Source organism: Eptatretus burgeri, chromosome 12 (genome assembly GCF_056783735.1).
Source record: "Eptatretus burgeri isolate ZD-2024b chromosome 12, Ebu_testis_v1, whole genome shotgun sequence".
NCBI lineage: Eukaryota > Metazoa > Chordata > Myxini > Myxiniformes > Myxinidae > Eptatretus > Eptatretus burgeri.
In genome coordinates this window covers 29,296,891-29,319,680 of record NC_140972.1, presented here as the reverse complement: position 1 = coordinate 29,319,680, position 22,790 = coordinate 29,296,891, and the positions used below count along the sequence as shown (strand labels likewise).

At 43.1% G+C, this 22,790-nt stretch overlaps 2 protein-coding genes across 12 annotated transcripts in view; one reads left to right on the top strand and one right to left on the bottom strand.

Moving 5' to 3' along the window:
* Positions 1–15,252, bottom strand: part of HINFP (histone H4 transcription factor) — a 33,724-nt gene extending 18,472 nt beyond the window's left edge. The window contains exons 1-4 of one of the 4 annotated variants that reach the window (XM_085850010.1): positions 14,962–15,097; positions 14,126–14,251; positions 8,586–8,729; positions 449–732 (exon numbers count right to left, since the gene is read on the bottom strand). In XM_085850010.1, the coding sequence (XP_085706136.1) occupies positions 449–732; positions 8,586–8,727 (426 nt within the window). In that variant the 5' untranslated portion in view covers positions 8,728–8,729; positions 14,126–14,251; positions 14,962–15,097. Of the gene's footprint in view, positions 1–448; positions 733–8,585; positions 8,730–11,834; positions 12,340–14,125; positions 14,252–14,961 lie in introns of those variants that run through there. The other 3 variants (XM_085850009.1, XM_085850013.1, XM_085850011.1) reach the window with 3 other exon arrangements.
* Positions 15,253–15,269: 17 nt separating this feature from the next.
* The window catches only part of CLN3 (CLN3 lysosomal/endosomal transmembrane protein, battenin), a 75,327-nt gene continuing 67,806 nt past the window's right edge, over positions 15,270–22,790 (top strand). The window contains exons 1-3 of one of the 8 annotated variants that reach the window (XM_085850017.1): positions 15,276–15,408; positions 18,109–18,489; positions 22,240–22,337. In XM_085850017.1, the coding sequence (XP_085706143.1) occupies positions 22,271–22,337 (67 nt within the window). In that variant the 5' untranslated portion in view covers positions 15,276–15,408; positions 18,109–18,489; positions 22,240–22,270. Of the gene's footprint in view, positions 15,409–16,275; positions 18,490–22,239; positions 22,338–22,790 lie in introns of those variants that run through there. The other 7 variants (XM_085850016.1, XM_085850015.1, XM_085850020.1 and 4 more) reach the window with 7 other exon arrangements.

The window sequence follows — 22,790 nt, the reverse complement described above, 5'->3', positions numbered from 1 at the left end:
GGTGTTGGCACAGTGGTTCGGGCAGCGGCTTGGGATCCAAAAGGTCCTGAGTTCAAGCCCCGTTGGGCCACTGAATTAATACACCAGGGGGTTGAATCAGCCTGTCATCCTTCCGAGGTCGGCAAAATGAGTACCAGTATACCGGGCCGGTGTATACCCCGGTTAAAATAGGTGTACCATATCCCTGTGACGTAAGAGGCGACCAGGGTTGCGTCAGGAAGGGCATCCGGCGTAAAACCTGTGCCAAATCACTATGCGGATCATACGGATGATCCGCTGTGGCGACCCCTAACGGGAGCAGCCAAAAGAAGAAGAAGAAGAAGTCGATGTTGAGGAAAAGACCAATTGGCTAATTTTCCCATTTTAGTAAATTGGTTTATACAAAAAGCGAAGAGCCTGTGACTCAAAAGGAAATGTACCACATTTCACATAGAACGAGCAAACATACCTCACAATGTTCCCACAGGCAGGTGAATGGGTCAGGCAGCTCAGGAAGCAAGTTGCGGTTCTGTCTGCCAAGAGTGCAGCTACTGCTGTCCAGTTCCACTTCATCGGGCCCTTCAACATCTACTTCACTGCCACTACTCGACTCCCCACTACGAAAGGCTAGCAGAAAGTGCTGACCCCATTCCTTCAGCTTGGTGTGGTAACCATGAAACATGACATGCCTTGTAAGATCCACACGCCTCTCAGATGCAAAGCCACAATCTTCCCACAAACACCTTAAACCATCTGGAAAATCAAAAATAAAACAAACAAACAAAAAATACACCCATGGATACGTCAGTCACAGTGAACAGACTTCACCAGTACAAATAAAAAACATTTTAAGGAAAGATACATTTCCTTTTCTTTACATTTGAAAGACAAACATGTTTTATGAAAAGTGAAGAAAAAAAAATCCGACATTATTGAAAAACAATCTTTCATCCAGTATGCAAAAGGCACTCAATTTGATAACATTAAAGCTTTGAACATTAATTTAGTCAATGTATACATTGACATACATTAATTTAGTCAATGTATACAATGTATACATAGTGTTGCGGGACCGGGCGTCGGGCGTGAGCACAAAGGTGAGATGGAGCTGCAGAGTGGGCTCGACCGATCTCCCGGAATTCAAATCGTACTTCTTCGGAAAAGTACGGGTCGCTTTTGGACCGTGAAGGGCCAATATTTCAACCACGTGGTATAGGGTTATTTGCCAAATATTCAAAATACCTAGAGACCACGTGGCGATCTACCGGGTCTTCACACCCTCGCCGGCACCCGTACGGAACGAGCTGCTTAGCGTGCTCGTTCCGTGTGCGACCCGAGCGGTTTGATCGCCGAGTTCCGTCGGTCAGATTGTCCCGTTACAACGACCACGGTAGTGGTCTGCTAATTCCCCAGCACACGACACGCTCAGTCAATGCAAGAATGGACATGAACGAGCTGAAACATTGAACAAATGGGGTTAATTTATACAATAGGTGGGGAATGAGGGAAGCACGTAAGGGCAGAGCTTAACTGACTATTGAGAATTGCAATTATATACAGCAAAGGCACTTAACAGTTTACTACTTAAAGACGGGGCCCCAGACACACACGTGTACACACAAATACCCCCCCAAAAATGACCGGACCAATTGGTCTTTATTGAGACCTATCTTGGACCTGCCCGCCTCGTGCGGCGGGAGGCGAGACGAACCCAGACACTGGCGGGCGACCCTTGCGATTCCTGCGGGAACTGGCGTTGCTCGAGCTCTCCGTCATGGTGAGAAGGACGGCGTCGACCATGACCGGCCAGACAGGCTCCCTAAGACCAGCGCTTCAGCAAGACGAAATGTCCAGGTCGGGGAAATACTCTTTGGTCCGGAGCTCTTGAGCTCTTCCGCTCCTCTGCCCTCTCTCTCCTCCGCTCTCCCTCTTATGTGTCTTCGCCGGCCCGACCCCTCCCCCACTCGGGCCACAGAGAATCCCAGGCTGTTCTCATTCTCTGCAGCACTATCGCAACGGTCGTTTCTGTTGTCATTGCCGATTTTATTTTCCAAGAAGACGAAGACGAAGACGAAGACGAAGACGAAGAAGAAGACGAAGAAGAAGAAGAAGAAGAAGAAGAAGAAGAAGAAGAAGAAGAAGAAGAAGAAGAAGAAGAAGAAAAAAACAACTTCCGATATTTTGTCACGTGCCTTGACGGAGCCAATAGCGAGACCCGTCCTGGACGATCGTCGTTCCTGATGAGAAAATAGTGTATTTACGAAATTACAATACATTAAATGGAATAATCTTTAAATAGTAACGTGAACTTTTCGAAAATTTAAAGCAAATGTCCGAATATATTTAAAAGTTCATGATAGACGCTCTGAAAAGGCACCCTCAATACGAGGATGTGTACAGGTGTTTAGTATTTAAGGAGATCCGGATCCTGTATATAAAAGAGCCGAGTCCTAAAGGTTTTGTCTTCACAACAAGAAGAAGAAGAAACTACAACAACAACAACAACAACAACAACAACAACAACAACAACAACACTGAGCTCTCTTTGAGCCACGTCTCACTTGCGAGACGCGGCTAAAAATAAATCACAGCGCATGGACATTTATTTACCCATTAGACAAGGGAAAGGAAGCTATCTATAAAACACATACATACCGATATAACTAATCTATAGGACCTGAATGTTGTGTGTGATATTTCCAAATTCGTAACAATATAACTAATAGTTTTAGTTATGGCCTTTTAAAAACCCTCCCGGAACATTAAATCATTAAATCATCCCATAATCATTAAAAAATAATAATAATAATGATCAGAGCCAGTGAAGAGCAACTTGAAACGATCTCACAGCGGATTTAAACACATATAATTCATAAATATATGGTGAATGAGCAGCACACATGAATGAACATGTAGTTTGCTCCTGTGACTAAAAATAACCCTCAATGAAATTTTTGGGATCCAGCTGATCGAGCAGATGTAAAGTGCAGAAACTCGGAAAGAACTTGGGCATTAAATCTCAACTTCTCTCCGTTTTATCTGCTATCCATCTATAAGGCCTTCATCCACAGCCTGATGGAGTACTGCTCTCCCCTCTGGGCTGGTGCCCCTTTCTCACACCTTCTCAGCTGGACGCCATGGAAACCAAGGCCTTCAAAATCATTGGAATCTTCTGCAACGAAGCTGAGTCCATCACTTTGCCATTGCAGACAGGTCGGTGGTTTGTCTTGTACAGCCTCCTTTCTGGTCTTGCACCCTCTGCTCTTTCCATGCTTTACCCCCCCCCCCAACATTTTTGCAGGGTGCACGCAGTCCACCAGTACCTCCCCTTCCAGTGAAACTCCCAAAAGACAGAATCAGTGCTTACCTCCACTCATTTGTTCCTTTTTCCCCAACCTGTGGAACCAACTTCCAACCAATCTCATTCTTCCCTCCAGATAATGAAGACAGTTGATCACCATCATCTCAGATCATCCCCTATTCAAAACCATGATATTTTCTACCCTCGTTAACCCTCCCCCCCCCCCCCGCCGAATGTACTATCCTCTTGTATCCATCCTGTCCACCCCTGCATTTTCCCCTCTCCCGAATCTCATTCTTACCCACGAACCTTGTTTGTCTGTCTCCATCTCGTTTGTCCTTGTACTACCAATGATAATTCCTGTCATCAGGTATTATATTAATTTGGTTACTTGTCTATTTATTACCTCCACCACCGAAGGTGGTTTGCCTGCTGTTTGTCACGATTTTTGTCCAGTTTTGAAGTAATCATTCTGAATTTTTTTGTGTATGTTAGTGACCGGCCAAGGACAGCAACACACATTTTGGTCAGAATCCGGATGCAGATCCTGGAAATTTTTTAATGATCCTTTAACATTGTAAGATAGGGTAAATTAAAATTGATGAATTTAAGTTATATCCATCATACCAATTTCTTATTTGTTTGTTTATTTGATCAATTATTTTTATTTTTTATTTTCCAAACAGAAAATTGTATTGGAGATACAAAATGAAAATATCCTTCTTCGCAAACCTGAGAACAAAATAAATGCTGGAATTTTTTTAATGATCCTTTAACATTGGAAAACAGGGATGACAAAAAAAAAAAAAAAAAAAAAAAAAAAAAACTTGATGAACTTAAGTTTTACCAATATACTAATTTCTTAGGCACAAATTTATACTTTTGACAATTTCTGAGAAACAGATGATTGCCATAATAAACATATAAACAGATTTAAAATAAAATGAAACGAATATCACTGCAACACAACACCAAAATTTATCACAGTCGTATATCAAGCAAGAGCGAGAATTGCTTTTGCAATACATGTCCCCAACCGATATGATATTCTCCAAGTCCAAAAAGGGCATAACTCTGTGAAAAATTGATGACATGCCCTGAAACTGAACTCCTTTTGCAACTTTGCATAATAAATCCATGTACAAGTTTCAGTTTTATATGTTAAAGGATATGGGGAAAAAAGTCTGAAAAACCAAAGGTGGGACGGGCAGACAGATGGAAAGCAAACCTATAGTCCACTTCGGCGAAACCGGTAGGGGACTAGCAACAAAACCAACAAAACTACAATATATCAAATACAACATAAATTAATACCAAAATATTTACTTGGAGAAAGTATTTCTCAAAGTGTCGCTCTCTGAGTGATTTCTAGTTTGTCTGTCTGTGAGCGGGATATCTCAAAAAGTTGTGAACGAACTCGGACGAAACTTGGTGAACAGGTTGGGTGTGTGACACGGACTAATTGATTCGATTTTGGTGAAGATCCAGATCCTATAAAAAAATTAAAGTGATTCTTCACCATTGAAAGATAGTGCCAATAATGATATATTGCCTGATATTCCAAAAAGTTGTGGACGAGTTATGACAAAACTTGGTGGAAGAGTTGGGCAGGTAACAAGAACAAGTCGATTAAATTTTGGTTAAAGTCTAGATGCAGATACAGCCTTTCAAATGGGATACAAACCATAAACCATTCAGCCTGGTGGAGGTACGGGCTCTACCAAGTGCCGTTCTAGTTCTTTTTGTTGTGTTCTTCACTGAACACTGTGCTTCTGCAGATAAAAACAAAACTTCTGTTGGTTCAAAACAACTCACAGTAAGACAGGATCCCTCACCTTTGAATGATCTAGTTTGGGTTTGATTCTGGCTATAAACTGTCAGATTAGTGCATATAAAAAGCACACCATCCATTGAATGGAACACTAATCTGGGGGACCGTCTGCTAGTATTGATGGCTGATGGACATAAAAGATCTCATGTCTTTCGCAGAGAGTAGGTGAGTTATCGCTGGCAACCTGAACAAATTTGAAATCCATGTGCTGACTGACTGCTGGAAAGGCAACAGCAAACAACTGAGCAAAAGCCTTGCCAAGAAATTGTTTCAGCAGCACCTCGGCTGTCTGCTCAGAGAGAAGGACTGACCGATTGAATAATTCACAAGACCCGAGTGAAAATTTGTTGTAGTTTGGATCAAAAACAATGTGAAAATGCAACCAAAATAAACGTCAAAAGAAAAAAAGAAAAAGAAGAGAGCCCAAGTCGTTATCCTCAAGATGAATGTTCATTGCTGTAAAAGCAATAATGTAAAAGCAATTAAGTTTCCACGGATATAAACCAAAAAGTGGTGTAGAGCCAAATTTTGAGGTACTGGTGTGATGTAACCAAGTTTGAATATAAAATGTATATTATGTTCCACGCATGTCTTGCTTAATGCATATTCATGTTCTGCCTAATGCATATTTATGCTCTGCCCATGTCTTGCGTCATCTTTGCTGGAGAGGGCGAGCGGACCCTTTCCCCGGTCTGGCGGGACATGTGCATGTATCTGGAAAAGGCATGGTTTTTACCAACACATTTGTAGTATTTGAAATTAAAGAAAAGGTGATTTGAAACTGCAATTGTTGGTTAAACTGCCTGGAGCATTCTTATTCAAGAATGAGGGCATGTAGGCCATCCCAGGATAACTGGAGTTCTGCAAAAATGTCAGCCGTGACATCATCACCAGATCCAGCATCACATCAAGTTTTAAGAAGAAACCAACTATTTGCGTTTCCGAATTGAGTGATAAATGAAATGCGCATATTTTACCATGATAAACAAAAGCTTAACACTCACACCCAGTTCATCTCACAATTAGGAATCCCCTTTTCAGAAAAAAATCATATCAGTTGGTCTCTAACCACCGTTTTTCAACAAAACTGCATTTTAAGAAAACAAAAAGACAACTTAAAAAAAAAATTCCTTTTTTATTTCGTATCATGTGATAAGGGCTGGAAGAATAGCCTAGGCCCTAGACTCGAGAGGTACGCACACTCGTCTCCAAGCTGTAGCCTGGGTTCGAATCCCAACCCAGCTATAAATTGGCATCCCTGTGTGTCACAGGCAGGGGAATTCATTAATATGTGTGCCATCCCTCAGGTAGACATCAAAACGGGCATCCTATCTGCCAGTATTAGTTCTTTAGTTGTTCTTCACATTAGTTGGTGTCATTCTTGCAGTTGACAAAAGAAGATAAAGCTTTTCGGCTGGATAAACATCTTGAGAGTATTGAAGGAGATGACAGAGCAGACAGGCATGATGTTAATATGTATAATGTCATGCTTACCTGCTCTGCCAACTGAGTCCATGTCATTGATGTATTATAGGCCTACCTTTGCTCATACAATGTGATAGCCATTCTTCACAAAAACAGCCACAGCACTGATCCATCCAGGCTTCAAATGGTTGTAAATACGTTGTGTTATCATAATCATTTTATGGTGTTTCCTTGCTTGCATGTGGAAGCCACATGAGATAAATAAACGAGATATAAAATGGTTGGATCTCATAAACATTAGATAATTCACTAAACCTGGATTAAAAAATGATTGGAAAGTTTGTCTCGCTTCTGGACCATGCTGTATTTGGTAATTAATAAGGATCTGTGTTGCCTATCTCCTGTATTGTTATAATATCGCTCCTAAAGGCCCAGTCACACCTTGACGTTTTAGCCAGCAATGGCAAGGTATTAAAATGTATGTAAAACGCTGGCTTACGTTGAACTTTTGATGTTTTTTTTTTTAAAGATTCGGACGTATTCATAGCGACTTGGTCTTATGTATAATGCATTGGTAACGGACACAGAACGTTTCGTTGTGTTATAGATAACTTATACCAACGAATGCTGAACCTGTTGTCGGCCTACACAACCGATGCCCAACGATAGTCTAACTTCGGCATAGCGCGTTGCACGCATCGCCGACGATGTCGTGACGTAGCCTATTAAAAGGCTGACACACAACGATTCGAATCATAACTGCCGTAGAAATGGAAGTGACAACATCGCGGTCACACCTTGGCGATCTTGCCAGCGTATGCCGACCTAAGAAAAATGTGTCTAAAACGTTGGGGCACGTCAAATACGGTATGGGTAAGTTTGGTATGCGTGAATAGAACGCTAAAGTACGCTATCATACGTCGTATTAAGTGGAGTACGTCTTGTAATTTTAAACATGTTGAAAATTTTACAACGTACTTGCCGTATGACACACGCTCCTCATGCGATAGTAATAAGTTGTACACACGATATGCGATCGTTGACACACATTACTTGAAAGGTGCTCATAAGTCGAAACACTCAAAGTAATGGTTAGCGTCAGTGTTCCAGACTCCCGGTTTTTTTTTTTCTTCGGTACGACGGTGTTCAGTGTACTGTGGCGGTTATGATTTAAATCGTTGAGCGGCAGCCTATTAATTATATTATAACCGCACTAGAAATCGAAGTGTCAAAATCACCATCATACCGAAGGAAGGAAGAAAAAAAAGAAAAAATAAAACCAGGGAGTCTGGAACACTGACGCTAACCATTACCTTGATGCGTTTCGACTTATGAGCACCTTACAAGTAACGTGTGTCGATGTGTGTCACCGATTGCGTAACGTGAGTACAACACGTTACTCATAGGTTAGAAATAAGTTTCGGGTACGCTAAACATTACCTCGACGTGTTTCGACTTATGAGTAACTTACAAGTAACGTGTGTCGACGTGTGTCAACGATGGCGTGACGTGCCTACAACTTATGGCCAGCGTTATGCGGAACGTGTGAGTCATACGCTGGCATAAGTCTTAAAATTTCAAGCATGGAAAATTTGAGGACAACCGAAAAGTACAACGACGTATGGCAGTGTTTTTCAGCGTGCTCTCAATGTTATCAAAACTTACCCATAACGTATACGACGTGTACCAACCAGCGTTTTGGACAAATTTTCCAAAAATCGGCATAAGCTGGCTAAAACGTCAAGGTGTGACTGGGCCTTTAGATAAAGTGTCCAATATATTGACATATCCAAGCTTTGAACCCAATTATTTGGCCATGAAAGCACACAATGCACAAAAACTCAACCGGTCATGGACATGGGTGGTTTTTTTTGTTTCTTTTTGAAACTGTTGCGAAGCTAAGCTCTGCTTCAGATCGATAGATGCGCTGAGCGGTGTTCCAATGCACTCCGGCAACACTACACCCCTGATCATTAACAACATGCAACTTTTTGTTGAAATTAATTGAATGATATATCAACTTTGTGTAAATATAAAATCAAATCTCACCAGCACCTGGCTCACAATGTTCAGCCAGATGTGCCTCCAGGTGCCTGATGAACACCTCCATATCAGTAGCTTCAATACGGCAAGTTCTCCACTCACAGCGCAATGCCAACAAGGCATCTCGATGGCTTCGCCCAGGTGCCATTACTGGCACATCAGCAGCAACACAAAGAAAAAAGAAAAGAAGGCAGGCACAAAATCATGTTAGAAGGCAATTCTCAAAATTATACGACAGGGACAGAGAGATTGCAAAATTAAAAACATTTGGTTTCTCTGTCAATAGCAATGATGGTGGTCTGCGGAGAGTTCTCCAATGTTTGTGACAGTTTATCATGAATGACTAACGACGGTACCAAATCCATCCATTCATTGGGACCATACTCTATGCAGAGTGTTGGTGCTGCTGGAGCAGTCTCCTGGGCTATTGGGCACAATCTTGGATGAGTCACCACCACTCCAACGCAGGATACTCGAATGGCTCAATCATCCCAGCAAGCTCGGACTCAATTTGCGACCTCAGAAGGATGACAGGCTGGGTCAACCCCACCTGGTATTAATTCAACAGCTAAGCATGATTTGAACTCAGAACCCAAGAATCCCGAGCCTGCCACCCTAACCATTAAGCTAACAGCTGGAGTATACTCACATTGTGATATACTCCACTGTTTGTGACAGTTTATCATTAATGACTAACGATGGTACAAAATCCATCCATTCATTGGGACCATACTCTATGCGGAGTGTTGGTGCTGCTGAAGCAGTCTCCTTGGCTATTGGGCGCAATCCTGGACGGGTCGCCACTCCGACACAGGATACCAGCAAGCTGGCACTCATTTTGCTGACCTGGGAAGCATGACAGGCAGAGTCAACCCTACCTCGTATTAATTCAAAAGCCGAGCAGGATTTGAACTCAGGATCTCAGGATACCAAGCCCACCACCCGAACCATTAAGCCAACACCAGGCATACATATATATATATATATATATATATATATATATATATATATATATATATATATATATATATATATATATATATATATATATACGCGCGCACATGCACACACAGTTATGGCTTTGGAAAACCTTCCGAACAGTAGTTATAACTACTATACCATATTATATTTCCGAACTGGCGATCCTTTGGCTATACCAAAAATCTGATTTATTCTTTGTTTGCACATGATATATATATATATATATATATATATATATATATATATATATATATATATATATATATATATATATATATATATATATATATATATACATACATTGTTGCAGATCCGGGGTGGCAGGATTCTCACCCGATCCTTGGCGCCACCCTCACCACCACCGTCTCCGCGGTTTATAACGCCGGCTGGCTCAGCACAGGCCTCGGGTCACGCGTCTTCAATCACGATACCAAGGTAATCCTTGTACCTTACCAGTTGGGGAAATAGAACCCCGGTTACAGACTGGTTGTGTCAGATGCCGAGCGTTTTCTGCCAGTCTGTAACCATTTTTGGTTTTATATGCCAATCGAATGGATCGTTCCTCGACGCGACACAAATTAATCCATAGCGGCAAATTGATATGAACCAACCAGATTTATTGGGGAACAGCGGGGAACACAACACAAGCAAACCATTCACGACAATGTTTTTATTAACAATCTTTAACCCGTTCTTAACTAGGGAACTACGGACCACAGGTTTTAAGGGGGGTCCCGACCGAGATATGCCTTAAACAATGTGCAGACAAAGACAGACAGACAGCATGCATGCATGCAAGACAGAGTACTTGGTGATGTTTCATGGACGAGAGAACAGTGTCAAAAGCACGAATGTCGCTAGCAACAAGATTTGAGATTTACCACTACCATTTACGCTAGCTACCACGGATTTGAGCCCCCAGCTCGAACGCGCCGTGTGGCAAGATGGCGGTGCCGTACTCTTTCTTTTCCGCACCGCACGCTGTCTGAGCACACTCCAACCCCACTCAAGGCCGATGGCACAAGACCGCCAGATCAACGATGGGCCTCAGCCGATCTCTCCCAAGGTCCAGCACACAAATCCAGGCCTGGCCTGTTCACCAGACAAGGCCCAAATCGAGGTGCCGGGCTCCGGCAAGCGGATCGGCAAACGTGTCGAGCTGTGAGGTGAGCAAGGACTGTCAGAGGCTCCGTCGTTTCCTCTCTTGCCTTCCTGCCTCGAAGCCTGACTTCTCAACTCCGTCCCCTCAGTTTCTTTCTCTGTAGAATCACCTTTTCCACGCTCGCCTCTCAAAACCGGCTGCCGTTTTTCTCACTGCAGAATCACCTCCTCATAAGAGTCGATTGCCGACTCGACGTACAGGCCGCCTCTCCCACTGCCCAAAAAGGCAGACTCGGCACGCCCAGGCCCAGCATCTCTCCCGGCAGACTCCACACTGCCCCTCCTTTGTTCGCTCGCCTCGAAAAACGAGCACGCCCCGAGAGCGACCGTTTCTACACACTCAACTCTTTTTCTCCAGTTTCTCTTTTGTTCGCTCGCTTCGAAACATGAGCACGCCTCGCTCAGCAAAGCCGACAAACTCCTCCACTTAGCTCCACCTCCCTCTCCAGGCCACTCCCCCTCAGCCGACTGGGCGGGGCCTATCGTCCGGAGAGGGGAGGAAGAAGAGGGAGCCCGCGGCACACCACCACTGTACGAACAATAAAAACATGCATCCTACACCTCCCGACACACATGTAACGACCATTTTACCAAACAACCAAGCTAAACATGCATTTAATGGGGGATCTGAGCTAATCCTATATTTAGTAGTCCAATAAAGGCCATTTCCATAACAATATACAGTATGTATATGTATATGTATATATATATATATATATATATATATATATATATATATATATATATCTCATAATTGAAGGGAATAACCAATCAGCTCTCACCTAATCAATTACCCCAGGTGGCTCGGATTTCAATAAAGTAACCTCAATGCTCTTCCAGCCAAATAAAGCTGCATAAAACAACCAAGAAAAGCTATGCAAGGAAAGCCCATTGCTGTTTCACACCCGACCAGGATTCCTCTGCAGCTGCAGACATTCACAAGTAGCACAGACATGAGAATTCCAATACTTTGGAGTGATGAGATAAAGTTTGAAATTTTTGGTACAAAGAAGGCAGTATGTCAGGAGGGTTTGAAAGAATTACAAGGATATGTGTATACAGCCAATGGTGAAGCATGGTGGAGGTTCTGTTCAGGTCAGGGGATGTCCTTACACTGCTGACATGAGTGATTTGGTGGAAATTGAAGGAACAATAAATGCTGAGAAGTACAAGCAGATCCTAGTCCACCATGGTATCCTGTCAGGAAGAAGAATAATTGATGACAACTTTGTTTTACAGCACAAATATGACCCCAGAAAGACTGCAAACATAATTTTTAAACATATTTACAGAAAAAAGCAAAGTCAAAAATTCCACAACTGTTAAAATGCCCCCCTCAAAGTCCGGTGGCATAGGCCTTCCCCTTTCGGCCATGGCCATCCCCTTTCGGCAATGACCCTCGGTGCGGGCACCCACTTTCAGATTAGGTCCTCAGCACCAGCCGCCCACTTCCACAATGGTCATGTGGAGCAGGCCTGCCCATTTAGGCGACGGTCGCCCGCCACCTCCTTTCAGTGACTGCCATCATCACCGGCCATCCCCTTTTTTGCCACATCCCTTGGTACCAGCCGACCTCTCTTGGCCATGGCCCTGTGTGCCAGCCGCCCCCTCTTGGCCACGGCCCTCTGTGCCAGCCACCCCCTCTCGGCCATGGCCCTCTGTGCCAGCCACCCCCTCTTGGCCACGGCCCTCTGTGCCAGCCACCCCCTCTCGGCCACGGCCCACTGTGCCAGCCGCCCCCACTCGGCCACGGCCCTCTGTGCCAGCCGCCCCCACTCGGCCACGGCCCTCTGTGCCAGCCGCCCCCACTCGGCCAAGGCCCTCTGTGCCAGACACCTCTCTCGGCCATGGTCCTCGATGCCAGCCACCTCCTCTCGGCCATGGCCCTCGGTGCCAGCCACCCCTCCTCTCAGCCACGGCCCTCGGTGCCAGCCGCCCCTCTCGGCCACGGCCTTCGGTGCCAGCCGCCCCTCTCGGCCACGGCCCTCGGTGACAGCCGCCCCTCTCGGCCACGGCCCTCGGTGCCAGCCGCCCCTCTCGGCCACGGCCCTCGGTGCCAGCCGCCCCTCTCGGCCACGGCCTTCGGTGCCAGCCGCCCCTCTCGGCCACGGCCTTCGGTGCCAGCCGCCCCTCTCGGCCATGGCCCTCGGTGTCAGCCAACCGCTTTGACCACGGCTCTCGGCGCCGGCCGCTCCGCCCTCCTTTGGGCAACGGGCGGTCCGTTCCTCCCAGTTCCTTTTGGCGACACCACCCCGACCACCCATTTTCGACAATGGCTACCTGGCGCCACCACCCACTTTTGGCATGTGCCCTTCTTTGCCAGCCACCCAGTTACGGTGAATGCTCCCCTGAGCTGGTTACCCTCTCCTTTTGGTGATGTCCCTCAGCACTGTCTGCCCCCTTTCGGAGAGGGAACTCGGAACCGGCCTCCCCCCTCCACATCAGCGACGGTCTTCAGACGTCAGCCACCCCCTCCTTTTAGCACACCGAGCCCGGCCACCTGACCCCACCTCCTTTCAGCGATGGTTCCCCGGACCCTGCCACCCCACCTTCCTTTCGATGCTGGCCACCCCTTTTCAGCCAGAATGATAGAACCCCCACATGCCTCCATAATCTTAAAGTCTGTGCAGAAACAAGAAGCAGTCACATTTTAAGGCGATGTAAACTTATCACATTATTTGATCATTTCACCATCCTTCTGAGTTAATTTTTGAGCAACCCAGGAATTATGTTTGTAACTTCTCATATCAAATTATACTGCGATTCATATGCAACATATGCCTGGTGTTTGCTTAATGGCTGGGGTGGTGGACTTAGGATCGAAGAATCCTGAGTTCAAATCCTGCTCGGCTGTTGAATCAATACCAGGTGGAGTTGACTCTGCTTGTCATCCTTCCGAGGTCGGCAAAACGAGTGCCAACTTGCTGGTATACTGTGGTGGAGTGGCGACCCGTCCAGGATTGTGTCCAATAGCCAAGGAGACTGCTTAAGCAGCACCAACGCTCTGCAAAGAGTTTGGCCCCAATACATGGATTGATGGATATGCAACATGTAGGCTTGACATTAAAAAGATGTGGGCGAATTTGATGAGATACGCTTAATACTTGTGATTAGATAACCTTCAACCAATAATGATACTGAAAAAACAAAAAAGAGCAAGTGTATGCGTTAAAATTTGTTTGCAGAATAAACTCATTTTGACAAGTTGCACATAATTTCACAACAATCCAGGATGAGTGCCTGTGCGTCTATTGGTGGCTTAATGTTTGAGGCAGTTGGCACATGATTTTACGATCCTGAGTTGAAATCACAGCCGTGCCAAAATAACACCATATGGGTCGACTCATCCGTCATCCTTTCGAGGTTGATAAAATGAATACCAGTTTGCTGGGGTAAGAAATCACCAGTAATTGGACTGGGAATAGCAGCAACACCCCCAGATCCCCTCCTATCCAAGTGATAGAAGTCAGGAAAAGAGGAGCCTCTGGGATCACCTCTGACTTCGGTTAACACCTTAACCTTACGAGCACCTGTAAAATAAAATTGCAAAGAGTGTGAGCTGTAAGCTTTCATGAATGAATGAAAAACAATTCATCCATTAGGATTAGGGTGAAATTTTACGCTTTAATTTTGACCGTCAGCATTACAATTGGGTTTTGGGACTTATTTAAGCTGTTTATTCTGTGCACAAGCGACCAAATATCTTGCAATTGGTACGTCCACACAAAATGAGTGACTAACCCTCTTCTACCATAACCATAATTAATTGCCAGGGTATTATGAGGCGAAAGAGCAAAAAAAAGTCTGCCAATTGTAAGAATTTTGGCCCCAATATTCTGAAAGTTGTGAGGAAGGTAGGTGGTTGTTGTCGACATAAAATCAGGACTCTTCTTCCTGTGAAGATTACAAAATCCTCCAAAAAAAACATTTGAGCATCAACGAGCCAACAGCTCCTCACGGGTGACGATTTGCAGCAGCATCACCATGCCAAAGGACACACTCACACACCACAAGGGAACCAATTAGATGAGCACCAAGCCCCCTCAAAAAAAAAAAAAACTCATTAGTAATATTAATTAAAAAGACAATGACGAACGAGTCCAAAAAAAGTAAATAAACACGTCCCAGCATCAGGCCACAATAACAGGCCCCAAATCCCAAAATGAGTCACGAAATTGTTGCTTTATAACAGCGAATTGATAAAGATATGTTTCATCGACAAGGGACACGAATACTGCACCATTCCAGAGGCGACGTGAAGAATTCTCGAGAAACAAGAATTTGGTCGAAGCGACAAGATCGCCCAGATACTTCAACTTGATGATCGTGCGTCCTCGGTCTCAGGTCGACTCGGCGGCACTCGCAATGGGACGCACAGCAAGATCGTTCGACGTCAGCGCAGGGACCGGCTGAGAGGACGCGCGAGACGACGACGACGACGACGGCGGAGACGAAGAAGACTACGAAGACAACACAGCGTGTGGCGCGCAATCCGTTCGTATCGCGGCGCTTACAATACAGCCATCTTGTGAGGCGACTTTAACTTTGAACACCCCAAGTCGGTGAAGACGGGTTCAGAAGTCCTGTCCGGAATTTATATTTCCTCAACAACAACAAGAGAGCAAAGCCTTCGATCATTTGTGCTTTACCTCAGATTGATCTACAGTACTTCCGTGCGTAAAGTGAGGTAATGTTTCTCAATCCTCTTGCACGATGAAGGACTTCGTTTTGTGCGGGATTTCACGACATTGAATTTTAATCCAACGTTCTAGTTTTTATTGATTTTCATTGATCGTTGAGTTGTTGAGTGATTTTTGGTTATTTCAGGAAGAACTCGACGTTTCCCGCAAGGACAAGAGTTTTGTCGGGATGTTCCTTGGGGGAGTTTTTGCAACAGTTTTGTTGATATTCGATATTGCCAAATAAAAAAATTAATAAAATAAATTATCGGTTTCTATGCCAACTGTAATGGTTTTTAATTGGCTTCGTGATTGCTCGTTCAACTCGAGCGAAAAAACAAATGTTTTGTTGTTGAAAAAAAAAAAAAGAGGTATTTGGTCGATAATAAATAAATATAACATTCACAGAGCTTTCAAGAACACCGCTTTTTACACATGAGGTAAAACATTTTGGAAAACTTCGTACGATCGCTCGGAACTAAGGCGATTGGAGGGATTTTATTTTTTTTCCAAAGAGACTTTGAGGTAATGAGTGCTTCCTGCGTTCTCGGTGCGCTCAAACGCTCTCGCAAACAAGCACCAAGACGTTGATTATTTTTTCCTCTACTTCCGCCTCTTTGGGAGTTTTATTTTGTCAATCAATCGCGTCCTACACTCCTCATACTTTAATATCACCACACCATATTTCATTCGTTTTACACTTTTAGCATAAACGATAAAAATACGATAAAATAAAAAAACATAAATATCGAGAGAGAAGGAGGGTAGCACAGCCGAGCTGGAATATATAGCAATTACACAGCCTAACTCTACATTCTGATATCGCAGGAAACGCGTGTTAAAATATGTATTAAAGAAAATGCAGTCTCGTTTTAAAAAAAGGCATAGTTTCCAAATGTTGCGACATACAGAAGAAAGTTGAGGGAAGATTTTATAATTAGGTGGGTTACATAGATTCAAGTAGATCAGGCACACGATCCTAAATACAGACTGTGCTGAAGGAAAGTTTAAAGACAATCAGGAACTGAAGGCGAAAGTGGTTGAAATGGAGACACCTGGAGAAGATGCAACATGCCACTCACGTAAGTTTGGAAATCCGTGATATTATTTCAACAGGAAATACTTCCGGTTTGGGATCTGAGGGAAAAAAAATCTCATATGTTCTGATTTTTTCACAGTGTAAACCAAAGATAGAAAGTCAAGAAAAATTAAGCCAACCTCGAAAAGGTGACAAGTTGAGTCAACCCTACCTGGTGTTTATTCAACGGTTGACGGGTTCAAACTCATGACTACGATTTTAAGACAGCCACCTTGACCGTTAAGCCAAGACCAGGCTTTTTAACTTTGGATGTAGGTACACACTTTAGGGAAGCTGTGTTGACCCTTGATTTCCCCATCAAAAGTGACCTTTTCCATACACCTCATGACTATCAGTAATTCACATTTAAATTATGAAAGGAGAGGGGAGGTAGTGGACTAGTGGTGAATGAGTAAAAAAATGGTTGTATTGTTAACTATAGGTTAAAATGGTTTTGCTCATTATGGGTAAAAATGGTTGTGCCCTTTGTAGCCAAAATAGCCACTCACCTGTATGATGTGCACACATCAGCATAGCAACTGCTGCCCATGCAACAACTACGCTCTGAGATAACAATCAGTGTAACCTGGTGTCAAGGAATATCCTACAAGACAAGACCACTTTCTACCCATACTTCAGGCTGGAATTTCTATTTTGTTCAGGTTGCCCAGCAATGTTTACAATTCACAATGGACTTGGTGGGTGATTTTAATGTTATCAGATGAGACGTCCATCCAAAGGATGGTGCATTTGGTAAAGTATCACCTTGCCCACGATGCACTGATCTGACAGTTCATACTCGAGTCGAGAATCACACCTACACTACAAAGCTCAAAGGTAATGAAAGTTGCTACCTTTGCACCTTCTTAAAGAGGTAATAAACAACCAGTACTGAACATGGTATGTTGTTTTTGTTGTTTACTGCTTTCACAAAATTTGGCTTGGCTCTCTTGGTGGGCATATAATTACTGCTTTATCCGCAATGCCAAGGAAATGCTTTCATGTTTCAGTGCAGAAATGTTATGATGACAAAGCTGAAATCACATGTTCATTATATTTGTTTTCAAATATATGATGTAATGAGATAGATGACATACAGTGGCCTGCAAAAGTATTCACCCCGGCCAATAATGTCACATTTAAATGAATTATGTAGAAGCAATTTTTCCAAATGAACTTTTTTCTTGTAACTGAAGAGATCAAACTAAACACTGTTGTCGTTTAAGGAGGTCACATGTCAGGAATACCTGCAAAAAAGGTGTACAAATCAAAATTCATTGGTTGTAAAAGTATTCAGCCTCTGAGGTCAGTACCTGGTAGAAGCACCTTTTGCAGCAATGACTGCTGTGAGGCTTTTTGGGTAGATCTTTGACCAAAACAATTTTACCATCCACTGTTTTGCCCATTATCCACATGAAAATTTATTTAGTTCTACCAAGTTTGATGGGGATCGTTGATGGACTGTAATCTTCAACTGTCGCCATCACTGTTCGATTGGGTTCAAGTTAGGACTTTGAATGGGCCACTCAAGAACATTTCTTTTCTTCTTATTCAGCCACTCCAGTGTGGCTGTAGCTTTGTGCTTCAGATCATAGTCCTGCCAAAATGTGAATCTCCTCGCATGTTTCAGATTCATGGCTGACTCGAGCAGGTTTTCATCAAGAATTCTCCTGTGCTTTTCATCATCCATTGTCCCTTCTATCCTGACAAGCTTGTCAGTCCCTGCTGATGAAAAGCAGCCCCACAACATGATGGTACCACCACCATGGTTGACAGTAGGGATGATGTTGAATGGGTGATGTGCAGTGTTAGGCTTGTGCCAGACGTAACGCATTTAATTTAAACCAAAAAGTTCAATTTTTGTCTCGTCTAACCACAAAATGTTTCTCCACATGCCTGTAGTATCATTAAGATGCTTTTTCGCAAACTCTGTACTGAACTAATAGCATTTTGCTGTCTCCTTTAGATGAAATGGAGGAAACTTGTGAGGAAGTCTGTTATTCAGAAAGCAGTAAGTTTTAATCATTTGATTTATTTGTACTGTATAAACATCAAACCTGCTTGTGTTTTGTATTTTGTTATATCTAGGTGTGCTGCTGATTGCTTTGCTGATGGTTTTAATAATGTTGCACTTAACATACATATTGCATGTGCATCTGTGAGTCCCATCGAGGAGATAAAATGAAATGAAACACATGAAAAATGGATCTTTGTAACATGTAGTTGTTATTGTTGCTCTTATTGTGGTGGCTGCGATTGTTGTTTTCTGCTTCTTTTGTGCACTGTACTCTTTTATATTTCTCTGTTGCTTTGATAAGTTTTACATAACAGTGTCGAATTATGTGTGCTCCTTCTGTCATTCATTTGTATTACTCCAATAATAGACTACTGTAAACCCATAATATTCTTCTCTTGGTAATAAACTAGCAGAAACTCGTAAAATCATGGGTGCGATTATATTGGCACAACTGAAAGTAAAGTGAAGTGGAGGTATTGTTACAACTAAGACTGCACAAATTTATTGTTGGAAACTGAGATTTTGGTTGCTGATGCACAGGACAGACAGTGTGGAGGTAAATGAACATTCACAGGTTTTCACGACATATAGTATTTATATAAACGCAGTTGCGACTAAATGTATGTTCTGATTGAATCGGATTAATAGAAGTGCCATCAAAAACGCATTATTTTGCTTGTTATGCAAAATGGGAATTAAAGAAACTAATCCACCACAAATAACTGGTGTGTGACAGCTAAACTGAAATATATTTATCCTGCTTTGAAAATATGTGTAACCTGCTTGCTCGTGGTGTTGACCATAACGGATATAAAAAAAATATATTGATGCCAGTGAGATGCAAACTCTGGACCTGCAGTTCCACAGACGTCCAGTTGAACGCGAAAACAAAGTATATACACAAAATGCATATCGTATAAATATTGTCTGCACGAAAACAAAGTGGCTGTCCGTATGGGGCAGAATGCGTGTTTTTTGCTCAAAAACACCCCCTCAATGAAGGTTTGCAAAAGTCATAATACCTACTGCAAATGATGAACACGCAAGGGTGAGTTTGCAGTCAAAGAAATGCATGCATGCCACTGCCGGTAGAAGAACCTTACCTTACCCCCCAAAATTCCAGAGGATGAGAATCACTTCACGTGATGTATGGGTATCCACCTATCAACGAGGTGTCTAAACTCTAAAGTACAGTTTGTTCTCAAGACACTGCATGTTAAAATCTTTCTCTTTTTATTTTCTCACCCAGGACATCCCAAGGAACAGAAATATACCAAACAAAGTAGAGTACTGGAGGGCAGTGAGGGGGAGGGGTGTACAATGGCCATGTCCAGCCCATGGGCTCATTTCCTCTGTCTTCCATATCTTCTCAATCCCTTGTTCTTCAAATCTCTTTCCATGAAATCCCTCCACTGTTCTCTCTGTCTTTTTCTTGATCTTTTATCCCTAGTTGACTCATTCCATACTTCGTTGATCGATTTATTCATCCTTTCCTCTCATCACTTGCCCAAACCACTGCAAACTAGCATCTCTAATATTTTCTGCAATACAGTACTTGCAACTCCAGCTGTCTTGTGTATCTCCTCATTCCTCAACCGCTCTTAAAGTAATTCTCTGGGAATCCACTGAAGCGTTATCATCTCTGTCCTCTCCAGCAGCAACTCTTCCGTTTTTTGATCTTGAAGCCCATGTTTCTGCACCATATAAGGCCCGGTCACACCTTGACGTTTTAGCCAGCGATGGCAACGTATTAAAATTTATGTAAAACGCTGGCTTACGTTGAACTTTTGATGTTTTTTTTTTAAAGATTCGGACGTATTCATAGCGACTTGGTCTTATGTGTAACGCATTGGTAACTACACAGAACGTTTCGTTGTGTTATAGATAACTTATACCAACGAATGCTGAACCTGTTGTCGGCCTACACAACCGATGCCCAATGATAGTCTAACTCAGGCATAGCGCGTTGCACGCATCGCCGACGATGTCGTGACGTAGCCTATTAAAAGGCTGACTCACAACGATTCGAATCATAACTGCCGTAGAAATGGAAGGGTCAAAATCGCGGTCACACCTTGGCGATCTTGCCAGCGTATGCCGACGTAACAAAAAGTGTGTCTAAAACGTTGGGGCACGTCGAATACGGTATGGGTAAGTTTGGTATACGTGAGTACAACGCTAAATACGCTATCATAAGTCGTAGTAAGTAGAGTACGTCGTAAAATTTTGAACATGTTCAAAATTTTACGACGTACTCGGCGTATGACACACGTTCCGCATGCGATGGGGATAAGTTTTACACACGATATGTGGACGCTTACACACGTCCACAAAGGCTACTTATAAGCTACTCATAAGTCGAAACACGTCGTGGTAATGTCTTTTTTACGCGAAACTTATTTCTAACTTATGTTTGACGTGCTTTGAACCAATTCTTTACGTAGTCCCAACACACATCGACGTATGTAGACGTATTCCAATGACGTCTTCCGGTCGACAAAAAAAAAAAAAAAAATGAATGTGTTTCTCGCTTACAACTGCCATATAAAGACGTGTTCCCAGCGGTTTTGGGAATTGGTATATAAAAATGGTGTTCATAAAAGGGGAACCCAACAGTGTTTTCGAGTTCCTTTTTGAGTTGATGTCCATGTCAGCAGTAACAGTATCAGTATCAGTATCAGTGTTAGTATGAGTATTAGTAGTAGTTTGTTCATGCTGGCAGTCGTAGGTGGGTGTGAGGGGGAGGGTGTGGGTTATGATGGATCGTCCTTGCGTCCGCGTGTCCACGGGTAGGTTCATAGGCTGCCACTCAACGATTTAAATGGCTGCATCTCCACTATTGAAAGTAGATGCTTGCGCTCAACAATTGGATTTTTTTTACACTCAACGACTTTGAAATGGTACCACTCAGCTAGTTTCATTGTTTACAATGAACGATTTAAATTGCTGTCACTTGCCTTTGTTTTTTGTTTTTTGTTTTTTTTTGACGCTGGGGTTTGGAAATTTGAAGCGTTTCTTCTGAACGTGTTAAAACGCTCAAACTCGACTATTTTAAATAGACGCTGCCGATGGACAATTGGAATCATAGCCAAGCTAGACATCGAAGTGTGAACATCCTCGTCATGCCGAAGAAAAGTTTGAAGAATGCTGCAAATAAGTGTCCTGGCCGTGGCCGTGGACGCTGACGCAAGGACGATCCATTATACCGACGTCTTTCAGCCTATGAGTAACTTAAAAGTAACGTCTGTCGACGTGTGGCAACGATCGCGTAACGTGCCAACAACACATTAATCATAGGTTAGAAATAAGTTTCGGGTACGCTAAACATTACCTCGGCATGTCTCAACTTATGATTAACTTACAAGTAGCATGTGTTGACGTCTGTCAACGATCGCAGACCGTGTCAACAACTTGTGGCCAGCGTAGCGGAACGTGTGAGTCATACGCCGGCATACGTCGTGAAATTTCAAGCATGAAAAAAAATTGAGGACAACCGAAAAGTACAACGTTTAAAGCCAACGTACAACGACTTATGGCAACGTACTACGACGTATGCCAGCGTGCTCTTAATGTTATCAAAACTTACCCATAACGTATTCAACGTTTGCCAACGTTTTATAAAAAAAATTCAAAAATCGGCATACGTTGGCTAAAACGTCAAGGTGTGACCGGGCCTATATTATGACTGGTCTATTCATATTCTTGTAGATTTTATCCTTCAATTTTCTCAATATTCTATCACAGACAAAACTACGAACATCCTTCCACCTCATCCATGCTGCCTTCACCAAGTCCCGGTCTCATGCTTCACAACCTGCTTCTTACTTTAGTGCAGAGCCAAGGTATTCAAATCTGTCCACTTGTTTCAGATCTTCACATCTTCTGTCTACAATCTGGATCTGCTCTACACTTGACTTGCTACTTGGCTGTCGTTATAGTGGTCATCTTCAATTCCTGGCTCTCTCAGCTCTCTTGCAATTCCAATACCGGGAGTCCTCGCTTAACGCTCAGGATGCGTTCCCACAAAGTCGAGTGTTATGCAAAAAAGTGTAAATCAAATTTATTTTTCCCCTAAGAACAGTGCCATAAGAACAAAGGAGAGATGCGTTCCTGGCCAAAAAATTTCTGATGTAAAAACGTTTTAAAAAAACCCAAAACCAAAGTATAAGCAAGGAAATACTGGAAAGCTTCTGAAAATGCGAAGCCCGTTCGTGTCCACTTTATATTATGACTTCTCCCGTATGCTAAACATGATGAAAACAGCTTTAAAAAATTAATACATTTATGATTGTAGG